The sequence below is a fragment of the Leucopleurus acutus genome (genome assembly GCF_964270905.1).
Source record: "Leucopleurus acutus genome assembly, chromosome: 17".
In the NCBI taxonomy this organism is placed as follows: Eukaryota; Metazoa; Chordata; class Mammalia; order Artiodactyla; family Delphinidae; genus Leucopleurus; species Leucopleurus acutus.
In genome coordinates, this window is record NC_139159.1 from 42,916,966 (window position 1) to 42,941,565 (window position 24,600).

General features: G+C 38.3%; 1 protein-coding gene across 1 annotated transcript; it reads right to left on the reverse strand.

Annotated features, from left to right (window-relative positions):
• Window positions 1-620: 620 nt before the first annotated feature.
• On the reverse strand, window positions 621-22,640 carry CFAP418 (cilia and flagella associated protein 418). Its single transcript, XM_082858374.1, has 6 exons — window positions 22,455-22,640; window positions 17,679-17,766; window positions 14,334-14,398; window positions 13,733-13,798; window positions 5,982-6,077; window positions 621-2,106 (listed from the first exon to the last, which is right to left on the reverse strand). Exons 1-6 carry the CDS (start codon window positions 22,625-22,627, stop codon window positions 1,953-1,955), a joined length of 642 nt encoding a protein of 213 aa, XP_082714500.1. The 5' UTR covers window positions 22,628-22,640; the 3' UTR covers window positions 621-1,952.
• Window positions 22,641-24,600: the final 1,960 nt, after the last annotated feature.

Below are 24,600 nucleotides of genomic sequence, written 5' to 3' on the forward strand. Positions count from 1 at the left end.
TAATTTAGTAAATTTGCTCATTTAAATTAAAAAAAAAATCACCATTATGATTAAATGTGCCAAATTCCATGAGGTTCTGAATGTGTGGATCTTGTTGCTTTGCTATTTTTTGAAATAGGCAACTTCAATCCAAATCCCCATTTCCTTTTTTATTTTCTTTAAAAGGATCCATTTTTTTTAAATGTATGTATGTATTTATTTATTTATTTGACTGCATTGGGTCTTCGTTGCTGCACGCGGGCTTTTTCTAGTTGCGGTGAGCAGGGGCTACTCTTCACTGAGGTGTGCAGGCTTCTCATTGAGGTGGCTTCTCTTGTTGCAGGGCACGGGTTCTAGGCATGTGGGCTTCAGTAGTTGTGGCATGCAGGCTCAGTAGTTGTGGCTCGCGGGCTCTAGAATGCAGGCTCAGTAGTTGTGGGACACAGGCTTAGTTGCTCCGTGGCATGTGGGATCTTCCCAGACCAGGGCTCAAAGCCATGTCCCCTGCATTGGCAGGTGGATTCTTAACCACTGCGCCACCAGGGAAGTCCCCCACTATGTTTCCGACACAATTACACTGAGATAAAAGTTTAGGGGGTAAAAAATTTTTATTGAAAGATAAGATTGGTAAACATATTCTTAATACAAAAAATGTGAGCATCTGCCACAATGAGATTTATCCTGTTGGAATACTAGACTTACTGGAGCAAGTGATACACATATGCAAATGTGTCACGGTTAGGAGAAGGAGTTTAATGACCAGATCTTTCTTTGCCTGAGTAAAATGGCTGGAACAGATTCAGTATAAGACTACGCAGATCATAACTTTGCTTCAGTTCCTCCCTTTCAGCAAGCCTGTGTCATGCATTTGAACAATATATTAGACACAGGCGGTAAAGAGCTGCTGGCAAATTGGAATCTCTTGACGGGGCTGCGAGCTGGTAATTTTGAGGTGACCGATCTTCTGAATGTGCTGCTGCTGTAGGGCTCCTCAAGTCTTAGTCATATTAAGAAGGAGCCCAACAGGTTACCTGTTGGTTCAGCTATGCTTTCTTTTTTCATGTACTCACCAATAAACAGTATGTCAACCTGATCCTACCAGAAAAATCTACAGGCTGTCTGAGAATATATTTTACTTGCTGTTCTCTTTACTTAATGGAGTTTTAGGGCATTCAAGGCAAGAAGGTACTTGGAAAATCCAAAAATGACCTGTCTGTATTAGGATTTTTCCTTGTACTTTTAGGTGCATCAAAAAACCCCACTTTTATATAGAAATGAATACTTGCTAAAAGAGCAAACTAAATAACTTCTGATATCTAAATGAACAAAAGGAGGAGAAATAAGCTAAAACTGGTAATATATACTTACTACTGTGCATAGTATTGCTTTGAATTGGTGAAGTTAGATCAGATACAGGCAGTGTTTTCACCTACAATATACCTATACTCCCGAAAACCCTTCAATTAGCCACTGATCACATGGTTTCTGACATGTCTAAATTATGATCTTTGCTAACAACAGATTTGACTGGAAGAGGTGATGTGTACACCCCTCAATGACCTCTCTGCAGGGCCAGCTTTATCCCTTTTAACTGCTATAAAGAGGAATGTTTATGCTAAGTATATTAGCAGTCAGTAATACTGCAGTTGCTACTGAATGGCTATATATTTGTATGAAACTCCACAATGAAATTTCTATTTAACAGGGGACAGGCTAGCAAAGAAGTATTTGGATAACTTGTTACCTTACTTCCTAAGTGAAATGTCCATATATCAAAAAGGAATAATTCCAAAACGTTAAAGCACATTATCTTCCCAAGTCCATTTGGTCTTTGAAAATTTATACAGCCATTAAATGAAATTTCCTGTCTTTTCCAAAGGGCATGATACTATGTCCCTTTACCTAAATATTGTGACAGTTAATAGAGACCGTTCTCATGGATGCATCTGTCTGAATGTGGAAAGTCTGCGTTCTTAGTGTTTACCGCAAACCCAGCGAAGGTGATGATCCGTCTGAAGGTCAGTCAGCTCTTCAATGGTTCTCCAGCTGCACTGGCAGGCGTATGCCCGTGTTCCTTTCTTCTTTACCAACTTTGTTTTTAATTTGTGGAATTCTGGCATATTGTTCCTATTAGTGAAATAAGAACGTTTTAGCATAGTAGCTTTGCTCAGTGCTTAATGACTTAAAAAAAAAAAAAAAGAAATTCTAACTGCTTTATTTTCCTATCTTCACAACATCCAAACGCTAAACTACCTGGTGCTCTCACATGAAAAACAGAAGATACACTTTGGCGTTCTCTTTCTGAGGATTTCAATGTTTTTAAACGGCAATCCTCTAGGTCTGTTTATTAAGGCTGTTGTAGAACACAGCGACCTAAAGAGAAGAATTATTGATCTGTCTTATCAGAGACTACATGATATAAGAATAGAATGGAAAAGATGGTGGTTCATCTCCTACCTCAAATACTCACCTGTGCCATATTTTAAAAGCCTGCAGTGTGGAGGGGCTTCCCTGGTGGCGCAGTGGTTGAGAGTCTGCCTGCCGATGCAGGGGACACGGGTTCGTGCCCCGGTCCGGGAAGATCCCACGTGCTGCGGAGCGGCTGGGCCCATGAGCCATGACCGCTGAGCCTGCGCGTCCGGAGCCTGTGCTCCGCAACGGGAGAGGCCACAACAGTGAGAGGCCCGTGTACCGCAAAAAAAAAAAATAAAAAAAAAAATAAAGCCAGCAGTGTGGCAAATGGAGGGCATATGAGAGGCATAAAGATAACAGGCTTCTGATGGGTTAACTATAGAAATTTTTCATTAATAGAGAAAAACTGCTTGTTATTTCTATGTGTTGAATTCATATTATATCTCATTGGTTTCAATGATCTGCTTATTTACGTACACTACCAGAAACAAAACAAATGCCTATCCTGAAATAAATGTCAGTAATTTTAACATAATTAAACCTATGTGCAGAACTCATGAAAAATGATAACCATCTGACTTGATGCTATTACAAAAAAGACTGCAGAAGTTAAATTTCATTAATAGGAAATCAATTATGATTTTCATAGTCCATGTACTGAATTTATGTAAATATTCCATGACAAAAGAAAATGAAAAAATTCAAAGTGAAATGATGAAAAAATACATAGTGAAATGATGAAATACAGTATAAGTATTTTTAAAGAAAGAAATACACTGTTAACTGTTGATGTCACTGCTACAGAAAGCAGGAAACAAAGTGCCCTCTGGTGGCCAATGGGCACCACATTCAGTACTGCACAAAATTCAGGCACAATTGAGGTTAGACCCTAAAAAAACCCAAGAGATTTTCCAGGCCAACTGTCTGACTTCAGGAAACTGAGACTTTGACCAGCTGAACAACTTAGCTAAGGTTACAGTGAGATAGGGGAAGAACTGAATAAGTTTTACTGCAAAGAAAAAAGCCAAACAAAACTAAATGTGTTTAATGAAAACTAAATGGCTAAATGAAGGACTGTCCTTTATTCAATCTGCAATATATTTTGACAAACTTAACATGTCACACTTGATTGAATACTTAGAGATTTCAGGAGTAGGAATCATGAAAGCCAAGGAACTATCAATAATTAATACATTTCAAGTAGTGCATATTTTAAAAGCTGAGAAAGAAAATTTCATTATTTCCCATAAAGCTAACACAGTTTAATAGAAAAATAAGAGCATTTTATTTAGCTATCATGGCAGGATGGTCAAGTAGAGCTTATACTTCTTTTAGAAAGTTCTAGAACTTGTCAAAGCTAGGATACACTTATTGCCCTCAAGTGTTTCCTCTCCCCTCTACTTTCAAGCAGATCACATCTTCATTCACAAAATCAGGCAGTGAGATGTGAAAAGGCCTCCATTTCCTAGCTGTCCCCTTGAACACATCAGTATATGACCTCTTTCCACCCAGGCACAGAGGCAGCCTCTTCCTATCCAAGGCCCACTTTCCATCAGCACTCTAGACCCCAAAGCCTCCAGGACCTTGTTACTCACATAACCTTCCCTTCTCTTGTCTTCCCCACCCCCCCACAATATAAACATCAAAGCATCTCCTATCTTTTTTAAAAAAAATATTTATTTATTTATTTTTGGTTGTGTCAGGTCTTAGCTGCAGCACGTGGGATCTTTCATTGTGGCATGCAGGCTCTTCGTTGTGGTGTGCGGGCTTCTCTCTGGTTGTGGCACATGGGCCCCAGAGTGTGTGGGCTCTGTAGTTGCGGCATGCGGGCTCCCTAGTTGCAGCACATGGGCTTAGTTGCCCTGCAGCATTTCGGATCTCAGTTCCCTGACCAGAGATCGAACCAGCGTCCCCTGCATTGCAAGACTGATTCTTAACCACTGGACCAGCGGTTAAGGGAACCACTGGACCAGGGAAGTCCCAGCATCTCCTATCTTAACTAAATGATCCCTTAACTCTGCATTCACTGACAGGCTTCCAAGTCACCTTTCTGGGTAATATCATCCAGTTTCATGGTTTCATCTACCACTTTACAGTCTACATTTCTTAATCTGAGCTTCAGAGCCCCAAAGAGTACGGGCTCTTGACCTGGGATTTTGGGACCACACTAGGCTTTATTTGGGTTGGGTACTATGAAATCTCTCAAATTGTAATTTTTCTATGTATCTGCATATTTGAATCTTTCTGTGTGTATGTTGAGAGGATTCAGATTTTCAGAACAGTTCTTGATGTGAAAAGTCTAAAAACTCTTACATTAACACTAGAGGAGACTCCTAGAGATTTACATGAGAATGGATGCCAGAGAGGTGTGAAGAAAGCCTCGCACGGTTTTCTTTATGCTACTGAAGAGTGCTGCAATAATTCTGATGACTTGTACCTGAAAATATAGTCTTTGCTTAGGCACAGGTTTGGGGGGCCAAAAATGCATGATATGTGTACTTTACTAATTTTTAGCCCTTAATTTTTATTTGAAAACGTGAATGTATAGTTCAGATACATTTTTATAACTTAAAAACATTAGGTATTCACTGAGTATTTAAGGATGTACAAATTACAAAAATATAAGTAAGACACTATCCCAACCACAAGGAGGGAGGCAGACATACACCAACCTAAGATATTTTCAGTCTTTTATTACAGTAAGTGCTATAACCGGTACAACGTGCTGTGGACACACAGAAGAGGATGAGTTTACTTCCAAGTTGAGAGAGTGGTAAGGGAATCATAGAAGATGAGCAATGAACCATACCCTGAGGGACAGGTAGGGTTTAGGTAGATAAAATGGTGGGAAGGTAGCCCAAGAGGTGGAGAGTTTATACAAAGTCACAAGGAATGGGAGCATTATGGGAGCATTGTTTTTTTTTTTTTTTTGCAGTATGCGGGCCTCTCACTGTTGTAACCTCTCCCGTTGCGGAGCACAGGCTCCGGACACGCAGGCTCAGCGGCCATGGCTCATGGGCCCAGCCGCTCCACGGTATGTGGGATCTTCCCGGACCGGGACACGAACCTGTGTCCCCTGCATCAGCAGGTGGACTCTCAACCACTGCGCCACCAGGGAAGCCCCGGGAGCATTGTTTTGATGTAGCTAAAATCTTGCAAAGGTGAAAAGTATACCATGGAAAGACAAACAAAGCTGGGTAATAGATAGTTGGGGACTGGATTATGGAAGGTCTTGAATGCCATGCTGAGGAATTTGGACATTATTCTGTATGCAGAAGGGTTTTGGGCAAGAGGATGGCATACTCAGAGTTATGCTTTAATTCTCAGCAAGTGAAGGGTGGTCTGGAAGAAGAGACTGTACACAGGAAACTCAGTGAGGAGGCTACTTCTGAACTCCTGTCCAGAAGTAACATGTCCTTAACTAGGCTGACAGCAGACAGATGGAAAGGAGGAGATGATGCGAGAAATATCAAAGAGGTGGGGGCCACACAATCTGGCCAAGGCCACCAAGAGGCATTACTGCACAGTAAGAAATATAAAGTTGTATATTAAGTACATTTTTCACAGAGTGAAGTTCTTTAGAAACATACCTGAAAAACAGGTAATCACATGATTTGTCCCACCCATAGTCATCGTAGCTTACTACCCAGAAATCACAGGCTATACAACGCAGATGGTCACATGCTCTGTTCAGAGAAAAAGAACTGTACATTAGAAATTACTGTTAAATTTAAATATGAAAATATGCTGATTTATTCATGGACTATACCACATATTACAGATTACTGAGTAAACAACAGAAAAGTAAAGATGAATCTGAGTATAAATTTTTATACTATTGGTCTGATTACCTATTTGAACTTTCAGGTTAAATTTCTGCACAAACCTACCTATTTTACTAAGATCTTGCATACTGATACATATATGCACACATGTATATTTACATATATAAAAGAAAAAAAATGGATGTGTAGATCTTTTAGTTCAATGGTTTTCAAATTTGTCTGAGGGAGATCTTCACTTAAGCTACCTTCTTTACGTGTTTCCCTTCCTAATGAAAATTTCAGGATGCCTCTATCACAGAATTTGTCACATTGTATTGAAATGCTGGGACAATATCTTCTCTGTGCTGGGACAATATCTTATTTGTTGCTGTTTCCCCACTGCTTGGCATTAATGTATTCATTCACTCACTTAAAAAGTATTTACTGAAAGACTACTATGTGCTGGTGAGATTCTGTCCTCTAACAGCTTAGATTCTAATTCGAGAAGAAATACTCATAAATCATGTAGCACGTTAGAAGGTTAAAAGTGCTTTAAATGAAATAAAAAGTAGAGTCGATAAAATTGAACGTACTGGGAGGAAGTGTGTTATAATTTTAAATACAAGAGTCTGCATAGGCTTCACTGGTAAGGTATATCTAAGCAGTTTCTTTAAGTGGAGTGGTAGTTGGTAAAGGAAGTGGGGTTAATAGAAGGTTATATTTAAGAAGGAAAAAGAGTCGGTTTGTATACTGATGGCAAAGATGCAGTGAAGGGAAAAATGCTGCTGATGAGAGAGGGTAGAACTGCTAGAACGATACTCAGCACATAACAGTTACTCAGTGACAACCTGAGGAATCGAAATGCCAAGCAAATCTCAAAATTCATATAGTTCATAGTAACTTCAGGAGTAAAATGATAATATATGGTAAGAATTATGAATTGCTGCTGCAAACCATTTGATTTGTATAATAATTGTGATTTAAAGAGAACTTCTCCATTGTCTGAAGTATTTTAAAACTAGAATCAATATAGATACATTTGATCATCTAAAAATTAAAAGGAAATAACAAGAGTTTTAAAGATACCAAAAACAAAGTGAAAAGACCAATAATAGAGTGAAAGAAAACATTTTCAACACATAGTCAAAGACTTATACTGATAAAGAGTGCTTACAAATGACAACAAAGAAAGAAACTCTAAAAATATAATGTCACTATGTCACTAATATAGGTAGCATAGATTAGTAGTTAAAGAGTGTAGATAAGATTGCCTACGTTCAAATGCTGATTCCCTAGCTGCGTAACTATAGTCAAGTAACTTAACTTCTCTGTGACTCAGTTTCCCTATCTATAAAATGGGGATAATAATGCACACCTCATAGAAGAATTATGAGGAGCTAACCAAGTTAATATTGATAAAGTGCTCATGACAGTGCCTGGCATACAGCATTTATTAAAAAGTTAAAATACTACATAAAGAATTAAAATTTCAAGCAACCATGAAATATATATTTAAACCAATTAAGTTAGCAAAAATTAGCCCTCTCAGACATCTCTGGTGGGTATGTGAACTGCTATAACCTTTTGGGAAAAATCTTGGCATAATTTTACGATTAAAATTATACCTAGCTGCTGCACTAGCAATCCCATTTTGGGGAATATATTACATATAAATAAAAGCACCAGAGTATAGGCGTGTATCTCAAGAATAATTTCTACTGCAGTGCTGTTGAAGTGGCAAAAAACAGGATACCACCTGGATAGCTATCAAAGAGGGAAAAGACTGAATAACATTTGTACTATGGAATATTAGGCAGTTGATACAAGAGTTAATTAGATTTAACTACTGACATAGAGGTGCACAAGGCAAGGTACACAATAACATATATAACATGATCCTGTCTTTGTAAAAACTACCCCACAAATTTTCCTGTACAGGTGTTTATAACAAGTTTGTAAGAACATGGAGAAAAATGTGGAAGGTAATATACCATGCAGCTATCACTGGTTGCCTCAGGAGGGGTGGGAACGGAGAGGAAGGAAGGAGAGTACTATCTTTCTCCTTATACATTTTGACTTTTTATTTTTTTCAAAAAGCATATAATACTTCTGCAATTAAAAAATAAAATAAAAATCCATCACTATATATTTTTTCACTTATTTCCCTCTAAAATTGAGATAACTTAACTTCAAAATTGCAAATATATTTTGGCCTGAAAGTTTCTTTGAGAATGAATGCTTTGTATTTCTAAAAACATTAATCACAACAATAATTAAACACTTAAAATCTTAAGTTTCATAAACAATTCTGTATTTCCTTTTAAACTGTTAGCAATTTATGAAGTTGAATTTGTACATATGGAAATTCAACACAATTACATTTGTACACATTTGAACTTGGATTTTGAATGTACAAGTCAGGAAATGCAAAATGATGGTTCCCAAAGCTGCTATAACTTGCTTTCTTATGCATATGTATTTATTACATGATTGCACAGAGTGTTAACTTTAATGCCTTAATACATATGTGCAATTTGGCTGAATTACTGCTGTTGTGGGAACTATAATTTAGAATTTCCTGACATTCTGTATGTGTAAAATTTCAACCATAATGTTAAATACAGCTTTTTAATTTAAAATTTAGCAGTTTATTCAAATCTATTCACACTACCACATTTTCCTACCAACACTGTCCTTTGAGAAAAATAAAACTAACTTGCAGCTAAGAAATCATTCTGCTGCTACGATTCACTCTATTAGACCATTATTATACCAGTCTATGGAATAATCCAGGCTTGCAAGTAGGTTAAAAAATAACGAGGAGAGTAAAATTCAATTTGGCTTGAAAATAACACCTTGGTTTTATCTACATCTTATTAATGCCACCATGCTTTGCTACTGCTCTTCCCCTTTACACCAAGTGGGTAAAAGATTCAAATCTTTACACTCTAAAATCATTCGAGATTACTCTCAAATCAGAGCTTGATCCAAAAATCAAACAAACATAACACATGGAAAAGAGGCAGAACAGACTCGATTTCCTTCATGCCCTAGGCATGTAAATCAGTGCTTATTTTTAGGACTTAAATATATTTTTCTTTTATAACTATATATAAAAGAATATCTAACATAAAGTCATGGTTCCAATGAAAGATAAATTGTCAGGTCTTTCCTCGAAAATGTGAGTAAATACAAACATGGAAGTGTCATCAACAGCTTTGTCCTTTTATCAGGCTAGCAAGTAAAATCTTTACTATTTTAAAGATGTTAGTGGTGGGAATGTCCCAAATATAGCCCAATATAGTCTTCTGCACAGACCCTGGTTCTCAGTCAAATCCTTCAGATCTACACAGTAGACCGGGGAGTCTTGCTGTTTGGGCAGCTGGAAAACAACAGCTGCAATAACAAAAGCGGCTTCCCTCTTACATACATTATAAAAGCGTCTGCAAATTGGTATACTAGAAGGAATAATGGACTAGGCATAAAGTTACACGTTGGAGTCCTTGCCTTGGGCAAGGCACAGGGCTTGGGAGTCATTCTTGACAACTTTCTCTCTTGCCTCCAACAGCCATTTAATCACTGAATTCTGTCAATTCTATGTTCTAATATCTCAAGTGTGACCCTTTTTCCCTACAGCCACTGCCACCACTTAGGTCACAGCCGCCATCCCTGTCTCTTTCCTGGACCACCGGTACCTACTGCCTGTTGACTGGTCTCCCTGTGTTCTCTCCTGTCTTGTCCCTCCAACTTCCAATCCATTTTCCATTCTGGAACCAAAATTTCTTTCTTTAGAAACACAAATATGATTATGTCATCCCTATCTGCTTAAAAAAAACCCCCAAACAACCCAATGGCTTCCACTGCTATAGGACATATTGTTCTAAAATCCTCAGGGGACCCCAAACCAAACGTCCCCTGACTACCTCTCCAGCCCCACCAGGAGCCATTCTTTCCCCCACTCACTACACTCCAGCTCACCTGGCTGCTCCCTGTTCCTCCCACACCCCTGGCTCCTTCCAGCTCAGGGATCGTCTAACGTGATGGGTCCTCTGGCTCCAACGCTCCCCTGTCTTTGCTTAATTCCTACTTATTTATCATATCATAGTCTGATTAAATGTTATTTGCTTAGGAAAGCATTCCCTAACACTTCATATTAGTTAGGATGCCAATTATCTATGCTTAGAGTATTCTGTACTTACCCTTCACATTACATATTATGTGGAAATTAAATAGTTATTTGTGGAATTAAAGTCTCTTTCCTCATCTAGACTGAAAGCTCATTGAGGGCAGGGAAGTGTCTATTTATTTGTTCACCACAATGTGTTCACTCAAAACCTAGGACTTAGCAAGGACATGATGAATTAATACGTGTTTAATGAATTTAACATCAGTGCCTCAATTTCCTCATTTATAAAATGGGGTTAAAAATTCTTGCTCTATCTGCATCTTGGTTTTTCCCTGTGAAGCAGGTGAACCAATACACATATACTTACAAAAAAGTGCTCTGGACAGTATAAATACTTCATACATATAATATTTTACATGCACATGAGTATGTATGTGCTTATCTTTCTGTGTGTGTTGATCTATGTCATGAAGAAGGTGGTCAATGATTAGTATCTTTGTGATGGGTGAAGAAGATCTGTGAATATAAACATTTACCTGTGCATATATATGCAAACTGTATGTGTTTTCCCTTCTTGTCACTGTGCAAAAGGTAGGAATGGGGTTGAAAGATTGTGGTATTCTCATGGATCAATGTTATATAATAGACATACACTGTAATTCCATCTGGAACGAGATTCTTCTCTGCTAGAACTAAATCAAAGTACATGTAAAAATATACTACATAAAAGAGAATCTTAATAAAATATTTACTCTTGGAAGTAAACCAGAACACATAGAGATATTTCCTGAGATAAAATGGAAAAGTAGTAGAATATAGGATTCTTGCAGCTGAGGTATAACACAATGAGAAGGCAGCACAAACAGATGAGAAATACCCACAAACAACTCCAAACAACTGTACCTATAGTAGCTAGCTGACCTGCAACATGGGCACAATTTTAATGTATTATCTCATTTAATCCTTACAATAACTCAGTTTCCTCACCCATAAAAACTAAAGTATTTATGGGTGAGGAAACTGAGGTTTTGTAAGATTATATCCCTTCTCAAGGCTTCACAGCTTGTAAGAGGCAGAGTGAATATCTGAACTTAGGTATTCTGTCATCAGAGCCCTTTTTCTTCATGCCCTGGGTATAATCATTTGTTTCTTTATCAGTTTCTCTACTGGCCAGTGTTTTACCTTTTTTGGTATCTAGTACCTAGGACATAGAGGGCATTCAATGAATATTTAAAAAAAGAAAAGGAAAAGGAAGTTCAAACAGAATGACAAAATGAGTCTACAGTAAGTGAATTAAGCAGGTAAGACAGTGGGGACATGCATTAGAAAGGAGTGTCATTCTAGACAGGGAGTAAGTGTAAAAATACTCAGAGGTAGAAAAATATAAGTGGAAAGCAGAAGGATAACAAGTGTTCTAGTGGAAGTGGAGTATCTAGCCCAGGCTTTAACTGGAGGTGAAAGAACTACAAAGAGAAGAGGAAGAACAACAATTTGGTAAAGCAAACAATGAGTTTAGAGTTAATATGAGACAGATGGCAGCTCTCATTTTCCTTCTGAACAGGGGAGAGGTGCTCAAAATGTTATGGTAGGTATATTTTCTTTAATGCTCTATGTGGGTGAGACTACAGAAGATGGAAGTGGACGGTAACTAGGAAACGTTTGCCGTATAGCTCAAGGATGACTTGAGGGAAGCCTGGATTCGAGGCAGAGTGGTCTGGCAATGACTGAGACAAATCCAACTGGGTAGACACAGTAAGTCAGGATTGATAAGCAGCCAGACTGTATTCTTCTCTAAGGGCAGCGTGTGTCTCTAATCCTTCGAATAGACAGTCCTCAACGCACGACGATTCAGGTGCTATCAACTCTTTATTTACAGCCCTCACAGCAGGCATCACCCCTGTGGGTTGCTATAGCCTGTCTGTTGCCTGGTGTTCCTGGTCTAGGCTTCCCCAGATTCCCAGTTTCCCTCTGGTCCTATAGCCCTTTTTTTCCAGGCCTCCTCGGATCTAGGCCAGCTCCACAACCCTCCAACAATGTCCTTTTGGATCCCACTTCCATTATTCAATATAATGGTTCTCTCTCCTGAAACGTGATCAGAATGCAATCATACAGCTCAGTCTTTTACTTCTTTTACCAGAAAATGAAAAAGTGCTTTAGAAATAACTAGACAAAATATAATAATCTAGTTAAGTAGGCCTCTATAAAAATAGAACCAAACTTAACAGGACAGTAAAATGATTTGCTGAACTACTTACAACAGACAAGACATGGAAACAACCTAAATGTCCATCGACAGATGAATGGATAAAGAAGATGTGGTACATATATACAATGGAATACTACTCAGCCATAATAAAGAATGAAATAATGTCATTTTCAGCAACATGGACGGGCCTAGAGATTATATACCAAGTGAAGTAAGTCAGAAAGAGAAAAACAAATACCATATGATATCACTTATATGTGGAATCTAAAATACAACACAAGTGAACTTATCTACGAAACAGAAATAGACTCACAGACATAGAGATCAGACTTGTGGTTGCCAAGGGGTAGGTGGGTGGGGGAGGGATGGCTTGGGAGTTTGGGATTAGCAGACACAAACTATCATATATAAAATGGATAAACAATAAGGTCCTACTGTATAGCATATGGAACTATATTCAATATCCTGTGATAAACCATAATAGAAAAGAATATGAAAAAGAATGTATATATATGTATAACTGAATCACTTTGCTGTACAGTAGAAATTAACACAACATTGTAAATCAACTATACTTCAATAAAAAAAAAAAAATTGCTGAAAATCGATCTGTTTCCCCACTTTACGACAATGACAATGGAATAGGCTAGGAGTCTGAGGCTGATAGGGGCTTGGGGTAGGTAGCATCATGACCATAAGATTGCCCTGAAAGAGGTACTGAGTGAGATCCTGGGTGAAAGGAGGGGTGGGGAAGAGACAACAAAAGGAGGCTTTCTCCTTTTGAAATATGTAAAATCAAGAGACTGTGCTTAAGAACTCCTTGGGTACTAGAGACCCACAGCTTCTCATGCTGACTGGCCAAGGCAGTGGGGGTGACACATCCTATAGTTCACCTGTCCTACTCACTGGTTTTCACTGCCTGGAAGGAAAAATGGCAAGATAGAAGCTCAACTCCTGGTGTCTTGTGGAAACCAAGCTGGGATGGAAGTGATCCAGGCACTTCAAGTGGCTCTTAAAGAAGGGTGTCAACACAATGAACAACACATACCCAACACCATAGCTTTTAACAGCTATCACCCAATAATAATCAGTATTTCAGTAAAGTGTTCTTAGTTAGACTGGCTAACAAAATATACCTTTTATTATGAAACAGACTCATGCCAAGATGATAAGAACTATGTTTTAACAGGGTATCAATTTGGAAAAAACTAATTAAGAAAGTATAACATATTTCTGACATCTTACCTCTGTGAAGTATTTGTCCCAACCCCACATGGAACAGCGCTTCCACCAAGGTATACTGGGCTGCAGCTGGACATGTTCAACAGACGGAAGAAAAATAAAATTAAAACATAAAAGAAACATGAGAAGTTAATTTGGCCTCATCGACTCTGTATTCTTGTAATCAAATTGTATATTTTCCTGAGCAAGCCAACTATTTCAAGGAAGAGGTATTTATTTCAGGGTCAGTGTGTTATTGGATAAAACCTGTATATTCAGGAACACTCAAGGAGTTAAAATGAGTCACAGAAAAATGTGTTTGCCAAATAATGTAAGGGACAAAGTAAATACTGAAGAATATAACAGAACATTAATTTTGAGAAACCATTCACACCTTTTTTTTTTTTATGCAGCAGAAAATTATTTACAATAGCAATAACCTCCCATTCAAGTTCCTTTACACTAAGGAGTCACAGACCATAAGAACACTGAAAAATGCTGCTGTTGGTCTGTCTCCTGAAAGCCGACCAGTGGTGCTTTGTTGCTCAATGTTGTTAAACGGTAACAAAATCTACTAGACCATGCTCACCAGTGTGTATAATTCACCAAAGCAATCCCAACTTACCTCTTACCAGGGCCTTGAATGGAAGCTCTGACAGATGTGTTACCTGAAGATTTAGATTTTAATTTCTGTTAAAAAAACAAAACAATAAAAGGCCAAGGGTAACTTAAGAGAATTGTAACATGAAAACTAATATTCTTTATTTTATAACAAGGATATTTTAAAAATGGCTTAAAATTTCCTATGATTTTAAAGTTTCTGAAATGAAAACAATGATCAAAACCCTTTAAAGGCAAAAGGAAAGTAGACCTCCCTGAGGAATTTACGAATTACTATGCTAACGTTTAGTCTAGAAAATTGATATACTGCCATTATTAGCATGCTAAGATTTAGAGTCACTTTATAACTCTTCAGTTAATACTAGAGTTCAATGATTTAATATGAAGGAGCTGCTATTTAAAACTTCATCCTGGAAAAATTCAATTGAGGAGTAAAAAAACCTCAGACTCATTTTAAAGGCTGTGAATGGTACTCACCTGAACTAAAAATAAACTAACCAAACTCCTGGGTAACTTCAGGAATATTAATTTTGATCAGATGAAATGGTATCAACCATTAGATGTCCAAGGAAAATGTAGAGCTACCTAGTCACAATCATACAGTAGTTCCTATATGGTTACATAACATCATCATTAGCAAGCATTTATTAAGTGTTAACTGGTATAAGGTACCAAACAACATGGCCGACCACATACTAGGACCACCGCCAAGGAAAGGAAGTAGGATGGAAAGAAGGCAATTTAAACTATGCAGAGACATGCCATCAATTTACCTAGTAGGTGAGGAAATTTAATGGAGGCAAAAATACTTTACTATTTCTCTTAACTCTTTTATTTGTTGAATAAAACTGATGTTAAACAGAACTGGAAACATTTTTGGTGCATAGCTGAAAAGTAATAATGTGCCTAAGTCTCTTTTTGTCTTTGGGGGCACGCTCCATGTGCCATCCAGGCTTGTGTTTGCAACTCAAGGCTGGCACACTGGGACATCTGCTGTTGTTTCTGGGCTTTCTTGTGTGAGTCTGCAACTGATATAATATTGTAAGTCAACTATACTTCAATTAAGAAAAGAAAGAAACACAATAGGACGGGCGAGCAATGGAGGAGGGACCAATACTCTCAAGAGCATCTGGCCTCTGAGGACAAGGTGGGCATATGGACGAGCAATTCACAGACACTTCCTTTCCTCATCCAATCAGTGTTTTACATTGATTTCCTCCAGAAGTTTACTTGGGTTGCTTTCTCCCCTGCAGGCTGGAAAACTGGATATAATAACTAACTTCAAAAAGGGAGCACACAGAAGAAGTGCATAAAAGCTTATTCTTCATGATTATAAGAGCTATTTTTATTTCAGATTAGTATATCTTCTCTAATACTTCTTTAGAGAAGTATTTCCTTCTCTTTCTGAAATGCCTTGAACTGAAGAGACAGTGCCTCACACACAGATACATACCCTGTAGTGCTTACTAAATAATGAATTGCTCAGATGATCAATGAATAACATCATGTAGTTTTTTTCCTACCACTAATTAAATTAGTATTGCTATTCAGCATTTATGATGCATTCTGTTCGCAGAGTATTCAACACCATTGCTATTGTGTTGACATGTTATTCAACTAGGCCATCAGCTTATTAATTTACCACAGATGAACTGAAAATGTTAAATTTAGAGAAATTAAGATTTTTTAAACTTGGTTTTATTTTTATTTTTTGTTTTTCTAATTGAAGTATAATTGACCTACAACACTATGTTAGTTTCAGGGGTAAAACATACTGACTTGGTATTTCTATACATTACAAAATGATCACCACAGAAAGTCTAGTCACTGTACAGAGCTATTACAGTATTATTGACTATATCCCTCATGCTGTACATTTCATCTCTGTGACTCATGTATTTTGTACATCCCTCATGTATTTCACTGACCTCTCCCACTCCTCTCCCCTCTGGCACAGAGAAATACAAAGCTTAAGATCTATACCAGTCACTTAAATTTTAGTCTGACAAAAAAAGAAGTGGCCCATATCCATAATCTTAACACAATCATTGCCTAGTTATTTTTAGTCCACTGTCTTGCTTTAATCTTCCCTACCTTAAAAACAAACAAACCAACCCTCTTTGGTATTATATTTATTTCTTAGATTTTTTTCCTTGTGGTCCTTGTAATTTAGACTTCCATTTGGTCTCTTTCTAACAAATATATATATATATATATATATATATAAAAATCTAACAAATATATTCTGTGCCTACCAAACTGGTAAAAATGAAAGTATATACATTCTCATCACTGCTGGTGAAAAGAATGCAAATAAGACAGTCACTTTGGGAAACATTTTGGCAATGGGTAGAAAAGTTGAAGATGAGCACACCTTGCGACTTCCTAGGTTTATATATCCTAGAGAAACTCCTATACGTGGGTTAAAAAAAAAAGACATACAAAGATATTTGATGAAGCACTGCTTGTAAGAGCAACAACTTGGCATAATCAAAATGTCTCATCACCAGGGATGTAGATAAACTGTGGTGGAGTTACGTAAGGGACTGCTATACATTAGTTAAAATTGTTTATGGTTACATACATATGTAATAAAAGTATAAAAGTATGGATGGAAAGGCTAATGGTTACCTTTGGGAAGGAAGGCAGTAGAGTAAGATTTGGAGAGTTCTTAAACTATAATTTTTATTTCTTTAAAAAAAGTCCAGGCAGTTCCCTGGCAATCCAGTGGTTGGGACTCAGCGCTTTCACTGCTGTGCCCTGGGTTCAATGCCCGGTCAGGGAACTAAAATCCCACAAATCACATGGTGTGGCCAAAAAAAAAAATCCAGAGGAGCAAATCTGGCAAAATGTTAAGATACGTTCAGTATGACTAGTAAATATACAGGTGGCTGTTATATTATTTTATGAGCTTTTATAAAGTTGATATAGATATATAAGCATTTAAAAAAATAAAATACTACCAACTTAACTGATTAGTTCATGGGATGAGAGCAACGGCAAAGCATTTGAGATGCTAAGCACATTCCTATAATGAAAGCTGATTTTGGACTTTTAGAAAAGTATTCTTAGAGTATACAAATAAATACAAGTAACCAACTTCATCTGCAAGTTGACTCTTGTTCAACAGCTTTTCTAATTTCTCATTCTTGCTGAGAAATAAAAAGCAAAACACAGTTTCTAATTTTTTTCTTATTTAAATCTAAGTGGAATAATTTCTTTAAATAATTGTATTTCTCAGAATTCAAAGGACTATAGATACTTGTGTATTCTAATAAGTTTTCAGACTATTCTAAACATGTCTTGAGATAATTAAAGAATTACTGTACATTTAGAACATTTGACTTACAAAGCATTTTTTGTCAAAGTTGGGCTCTTCAAATATTTCGTTAATAAGACTGTCAAGATCATGTTCTTTTTTAAATGTTTCTGTTGATCTGAAAAAACAAACAACAAACAAACAAGAAAACAGCTGAAGCTGAAGTGCAGATAAAGTCAGCCAGCAACAGAAGAGTTTTGTTTAAATAAAGTCCATTACTAGAGTTGATAACAGAAGGACAAATGTGATGTTCTTTTTTTCCTACTATGAACATAGCCTAGGATTCTTGAGAAAAAGGATGTAGTCTATCAGGTACAAATTCCCATGTGTACTTTTACATACTTAAAATATAACGTTTAAAGCTGTTCGTTATATATAAGAGAAAGGTGGGTATGCACTTTTCTAAATTACATCAACCATTTATTTAAGAATACAAAATATGTACAATTATAAGTAGAACCTGAGAATTATAAACAAAGATAATTTTAATATGTCTAATTTTCCCCTAAGGGTTCCATTGTAAGTCAAATAATCATACCTCTTTACTACAGGAGCCAAAGGTTATACAACCAAATGATTAATTACACACATACACACAAAAAAGTGATATTTGCTTAACAGAGTATCTCTACCTCTTTACCTTCTGCGGGTATAATCATCACAGGATTACTGACAAAATGTTACTGCATGGAGCTCCTATTTAATAGCTAACATTTACTGAATACTTTACATAGATGAAGACATAGGGACTGAGAGATTCAAAAACTCGCCAAGGTCATATAAATAGTGGGAGGAGAGGCTTGGAATTGAGTCTAGGGCAGTCTAGACACCTAACACTAAATGAGATTAACTCTCTTTAGAGTTTACGTTACAGATGCTGTATATCATTATAACTTTATAACTTCATTGGATCATTAAATTATTTGTTTTAAAAGACAGGTTTTTTTAGACTAACTCTCTATTTCTAGAAACATATTTGCTCCGAAACTGTTAACATCAGGATTATAGCCCTCCTTTGATACTGCTTAGAGTAAGATAATTAACCTGATGTAAGAAAACACAGAGGCTACTGCCTAACACTGAATGTCTGATTCCATCTATGTCCAGACTTTGCCTCTTCAGTTTTTCCCTTTCTAACTTTTACCCCTAATATCTTCCACTGTATACTGGTTTCTTCCCAAGTATGCTAAGTATGCTTTCCTCTTCAAAGAAACATTCCAAAACCCCTCTTGAAGCTGCCACCCTATTTTACTCACTACTGAAGAGTAGTCTATATCCATTATTTCTACTTCCTTACAAGTATATTGGATTTAGCATCTGCTGGTGATCTGGATAAGGGTTTCTTAACCTTAGAAATACTGACATTTGGGACCAGATAATTCGTTGGTGTGTGTGTGTGTGTGTGTGTGTGTGTGTGTGTATCACAGTGAGAGGGGCAGGCTATTGTGCACTGTAGGATGTTTTACAGCATCCCTGCTTCTACCCACTAGATGCCAGTAGCACACCCTTCCCCAGTTATGACAATCAAAAATGTCAAGACATTGCCAAATGCCCCTTGAGTGGTAAAGTCATCACCTGTTGAGAACTACCCACCTAGTTTAAATTATTTAACCTCTCTGAACCTCAGACATTTCATATGTAAAGAGGAAATCTAGACAACTATTTAAAACTTCTTCCAGGTGTAATATTCCATCTCTGGCCTCTATATCCCTCAACTATAGTGAAACTCTTTTTTTCAAAGTCACTACTGCCCAAATAACTATATTCAATGGCCCTTCTCGGTTCCAATTAGCTTTAGTCTTTCAGAAGCACCTGACACTTGTGTACCAATTCCTTCAATTTCTTTTGTGACAGCAGGTTGCTAAGATGTCCTCTAGAAATTCTCTCCTCTGGTTTTCATGATGTACTCTCTGGGTTCCCCTCTCTCACGCAATTTCACAATTTCAAGAATCAGATGCGTTCAAACTTTACCAGTCTATTCAGTACTGTTAGGGACCCAAACTATCAGCTTCCGTAAGATTCTGGTCTGTTATTAGATCACACAGTTTCATGATGCCTACACTTGCCTATGCTTTGCTACAGAAATGGGAAAAAAACTCCATCATTTCATTGAGAAAGCATATATATTTTAAACGACAGTATATTTCTTGTTTTTTGATGCTGTAATACAATAATCTTAATCAAAGGTTAATAAACATTTATTGATTCCCTACTTAACTTTGCTTACTATATTGAATCTTGATGTAAGATATAATTTCTGTCAAAAATAAAATATATATTCGAAATAAAATAAATGTAAAAGCTTGAAACCCACTATTAAATGTGAAAGCTATACATAAAAGCTTAAATCTGGATGTACAATGTCCTGGTAGACTTGGAAATATGAACTTGGGCAGGCAACTATTCTTCTAGGTCTTGGTCAGTGAAATGAGCATAATAATAGTATTCACCATGTAGGGATGCGGAGATTAAATGAAATAACACATATAAGGCATATAAAAAGGACTCAATAAGTATTGGCTATTATTATAGATATCATCTATGAGTTTATGATATTATCTCTAAATATTCCCATCTGTATCACCCTGAACCACTTTATTCTTATTGCAGTTCAACTCACATCAGTCTTTTTTTTTTAAAAAAAAACTAATCACATACTTCTCTTTATCATTTTGAACTCTTCATCAAGTTGTATATGTTCTGACCATTTATATTAGCAGGTTTCTGGTATCCAGATGTGTCATGGTCATTTATTATCTGCAGAGCTATCATTTTTAAGGGACAATTTTGGTATTTTAACTCTTTTAAGAAAAAGAGATACAGGCTATATCACTACACAATTTGCAGGTAGTCTCCTCTGAATAAATTCATAATGTAAATCAGTTCTTAACTTTTAGGTATCAATTTTGGCTCAGGACAAAATTTTAATATTTGACATTATATACTACATTTTTTATTAAGTTTAGGGTCTTTGTTGCTGGGTTTTTTTTGCATAATTTACAACTACACTGCCAAATGAAGTGAATGACAACACTTGAATTCAACACATGAATGACAACAGTACTGGTTTGTTACAGCTTCTATAAATGTATTATTGAAAAATCTGAGGCAGTAAGGTGGGATGGGATGCTACGAGGATTATGGATGGATTTTAGTAGTATAACAACAGGCTACGGAGAGAGGTACAAAAGGACCTGTGCTTGGAGAGGATCCGTCCACCTTAGTAACCCTTTCCATTTTCAGCAGCTGCTCTAAGACATCCTATCCCTCTGTGCTAGTTCTCCTAAGATGAATAGGCTCTGGAAGGCTCTTTGATAAATTTTCTCCATGCCCCAAAGGAATAAATAAAAAGAACAAAAGAACTTGCAAGGTAACATTGTTGTAGGATAGGATGGTAGATGTGCTGGGAATGACTACATAAGAATGTCCAGCATTCAAGATAATAATATACAAATTAGTGAGAGTGCTATTTGCATAAACAGTCAAATGAGCGTTAGCCCATTCAAAGCAGTCATCTTTTTCGGCCGAGTCCCCACTAGGGATGAACCCATGCCCCCTGCATTGGGAGCTCGGAGTCTTAACCACCGAACCGCCAGGGAAGTCCCCAAAGCAGTCATTTTAGTTGGCTCTACAGTTATTTTTTAGAATGCTGCCAAGTACTCGACTAATTTTTAGAACTTCTGCTTCTAAATTTTAGACTCTTTTCAATGTTTTTATCTTCTGAGGGTGAATTTTTATAAACAAATGTCATTAGCGGCAAGTCTTGTAAATTGGGTAGCAATGGTGTTGGGTTCTGGGAAATCACACACAGGTGCGCAAAAACAAAACAAAACCCACAGATGCAGCCATAAATAAACAAGATTGACTTTCTTGGGCTGTTCCAAAGCTGCCTCTGTGTAATTCCACAAGCGTCTCCAAGAGATTCAAGCAAGAGTCACTGCAGAGGCTCCCAAGCCATCACTTTGAAGGACAATACTCACTCTGGCAAAAATTTTGTTCTTTTGGAATTGAGGGGGGAAGTGAGATAAAGAAGAAAGTCCTATTATTGAATAATTACACAGAAGAAAAATGACTGACAAATTTGAAAGATACTTTTTCTGGATCAAAAGCCAAGACTTAAGAAAATTCCCCAAATTTCAATTTGGATGCCTGAGATCATCTGGTACCCTTAGCTGGGGCCATGGGGAGAAGGAAAGTGGCTGGATTAATAATGACAGTGTTACCAATAATTAAACCTTTTAATCTTAAATCTAATCTCATTCAATTATCTGAGCTTAAAAAAAAAAATCAACTAATGATGGACTAGAATGGAATCGTTTTCTCCAACAATTGGCCCAAGAATTGTTCTGCCTTGGGAATGGGGTCCCAAGAGGACCAGAGGCAGTAGGATGAGGTTCTCTGTGCGGGCATCTCAAAAGCGGAAAAGAATCGCTCACGCAAACGGAAGCCTGGGTCACCGTGACCCCCTCGGGGCTCAAGAGAGAGAGCCTAAGCTGCATCCCCTCTCCCGCATCGGAACCTGAGCGAAACCGCGGGCTCTAGAGGCGGGGCATCAGCTGGGCCAGTCCTCTGGGGCTTGCTCGGGGGGCGGAGTCGGGCCTTGGGAAGAGATGTTAGGATCCTACAGGCCGGGGAGCTGAAGTGTGTGCGGCCCCGGTAGTGAGGAATTGAGAGTCTGGGCCCTAGCAGGAAGAGGAGCTGGAGGTCGCGGGCGGGGGTACATTTCTTTGGGTCCGGCGGCGGAGGGGTGGCTTTAGGACCTGAAGCAGGCTTCACCAGAACAGCCCACCCCTCCCGCCTGTTAACCTGAGATTCTCTTTCGCCTCGGCTCGGTTCCGGTCGTTGCTGAGGATGCCACCGCCACCGCCACCGCCACCGCCTCCGCCTCTGGGCCGTTCGACCATACCCAGTCTCAGTGGGTCTGGTCTGCAAAACTTGGACTCGACCTCATCCAAGAGCTCGTCCAGGTCCTTCGCCATCTTGAATCGTCATGTCCTTCCCTTGCTCTGGTAGCTACAGCACTGTGTGGTTTCCAGGGGCAACGCGAGGATCCGCAGGGCGCGCTGGCCACCCCCGCGCATGCGCGAGCCATTCCGAGGCTGTCTTAGGAGCTCGCGATGCCTGGGCGCTGACGCGCTCGCGCGGAAGGATGCCGTGGAGTAGCGAGGCTCCGGCGCACAGGCTTTCCCGCGGGGCAAGAGGTCTGTCCAAGGAACTGTCCATTCCTACTTCGCGACGCTTTGCTTTTCTTTGTTCCAGATTGTCTGGAGTGTTTTGTCCCATCTCCCTCTTCTGGACTCAAGTTGTAACCACAATCACACGACTGCCTAGCTCCCTCATCCGCTCTTCATCTTGCCCCATTGGGGTCCCAGTTGTATTCCAGCAGTTCATAAATTCTTTAAATAATCTGTGGAGAAGTCTGCAAAAGGAAAACAAGGATTTGTACCAAAAGGTTGGTTGGTCGTAGTCGGCAGGATTCGAACCTGCGCGGGGAGACCCCAATGGATTTCTAGTCCATCGCCTTAACCACTCGGCCACGACTACTGTTGACGTTGTCTTTGGCAATGAGATCTATGTAGTCTACACACAAGTATCTACTCCAGTAACAGGTATGTTTAGATCGTGAGGAAAACATTGCAAAACTGTTCTCCCAGATAAGAGCATATTTGAATGTTATGGCTCTAATAATGTTACCTTCTTGAAGGGCTCTTAGAGCATATCTCGTCCAACCTTTTACTCCCCATCAGAAAAAAACTGAATTTTAGTAAAATCGCTAAAGTTAGCGTCAGAAAACAAGAGGTAAGGAAGAAAGCCTGGTGCTGCTGTACACCTGCTTGCAGAGGTGTGCATTTCCAGGAGGGAACCGGCAACCGTGGGGCCACCGACCAGCCTCCGGGCTTCCTTGCCGGGCTCCCAGCTCCACCCCTGCCCCTCTCTCTTGGACAAACAGCTCCCAAGGACTCTTTTTACCCACTAGGCACTAAAATGCTGTTGCCCACTGATTTAAATTCACTATGCAGGGCCAGACTGTCCCACAGTGCCGTAAAAACACTACTTTGAAAAGTGTGATACGTGATAAAATGCAAGGTATTGTCATTTCATGGTACTGCTGTGAATACTGTGCATACCGAAAACTGAACTTTGAGTATTTCTAACGTGGGATAGCAAAGAGGTTGGCAGCCTTGGAAACTCTGGAGCTAGTTTAATCGAGTTGAATTAGTAGCTCCATTTATTTGGTTTGTTGTTTGTTCAGACTATCTTTAATGTCCCTGAAGAGCAACATGAAGTGGTGTGATGGAGCGAATGTAGAGCCTACCTTTAAATATTCGACTTTTGGGACCCAGCTGTTAAATGCAACCATTATTAAAAAATTAAATTAAATATATTAAAAAACAAAAGCAATACTCAAAATTCACTACAGTCTAGTTATTTCCCTACATTTTACTATAATTTATGCTGTTGAGGTTATTTACATCTATTGTATCTGAAATACTATACAGTGGGTTGTTATTGTGAATCTCTTCCTAACTTCCTGTTAGTGATGTCACTTGGGTAGCTTGGAATCAGGCTTCCTGAATGTACTTACTCCAGGGAAATTGCACATGCTACAAAGTACTTTTCTCACTAGAGTTAGTTGTCAAGCATTTAACAGCACATCACTAATGTTTACCACCAGACCAACCTTGAATGTTCCCAGCAAGGCAACATTCCACTTACCTGTCTGGCTGTCCTGGTTATACTCCCTGAAGCTTTCTTTGTTTTAGCTATCAGAATCCTAGCATATTGTATGACTTCCCACTCAATATTTTAAAGTTTTGTTTTGTTTTTCCCTAACTTGCTTTGCTGGGTGATGGTACTTGGAACTGGCCTCCAAAAAAAGACAGGAATAAGCCACTTGATACTGAAATTGCCCTTGCAATATGGTTCTGGGGGAGTTATGCATAGTTGCCAT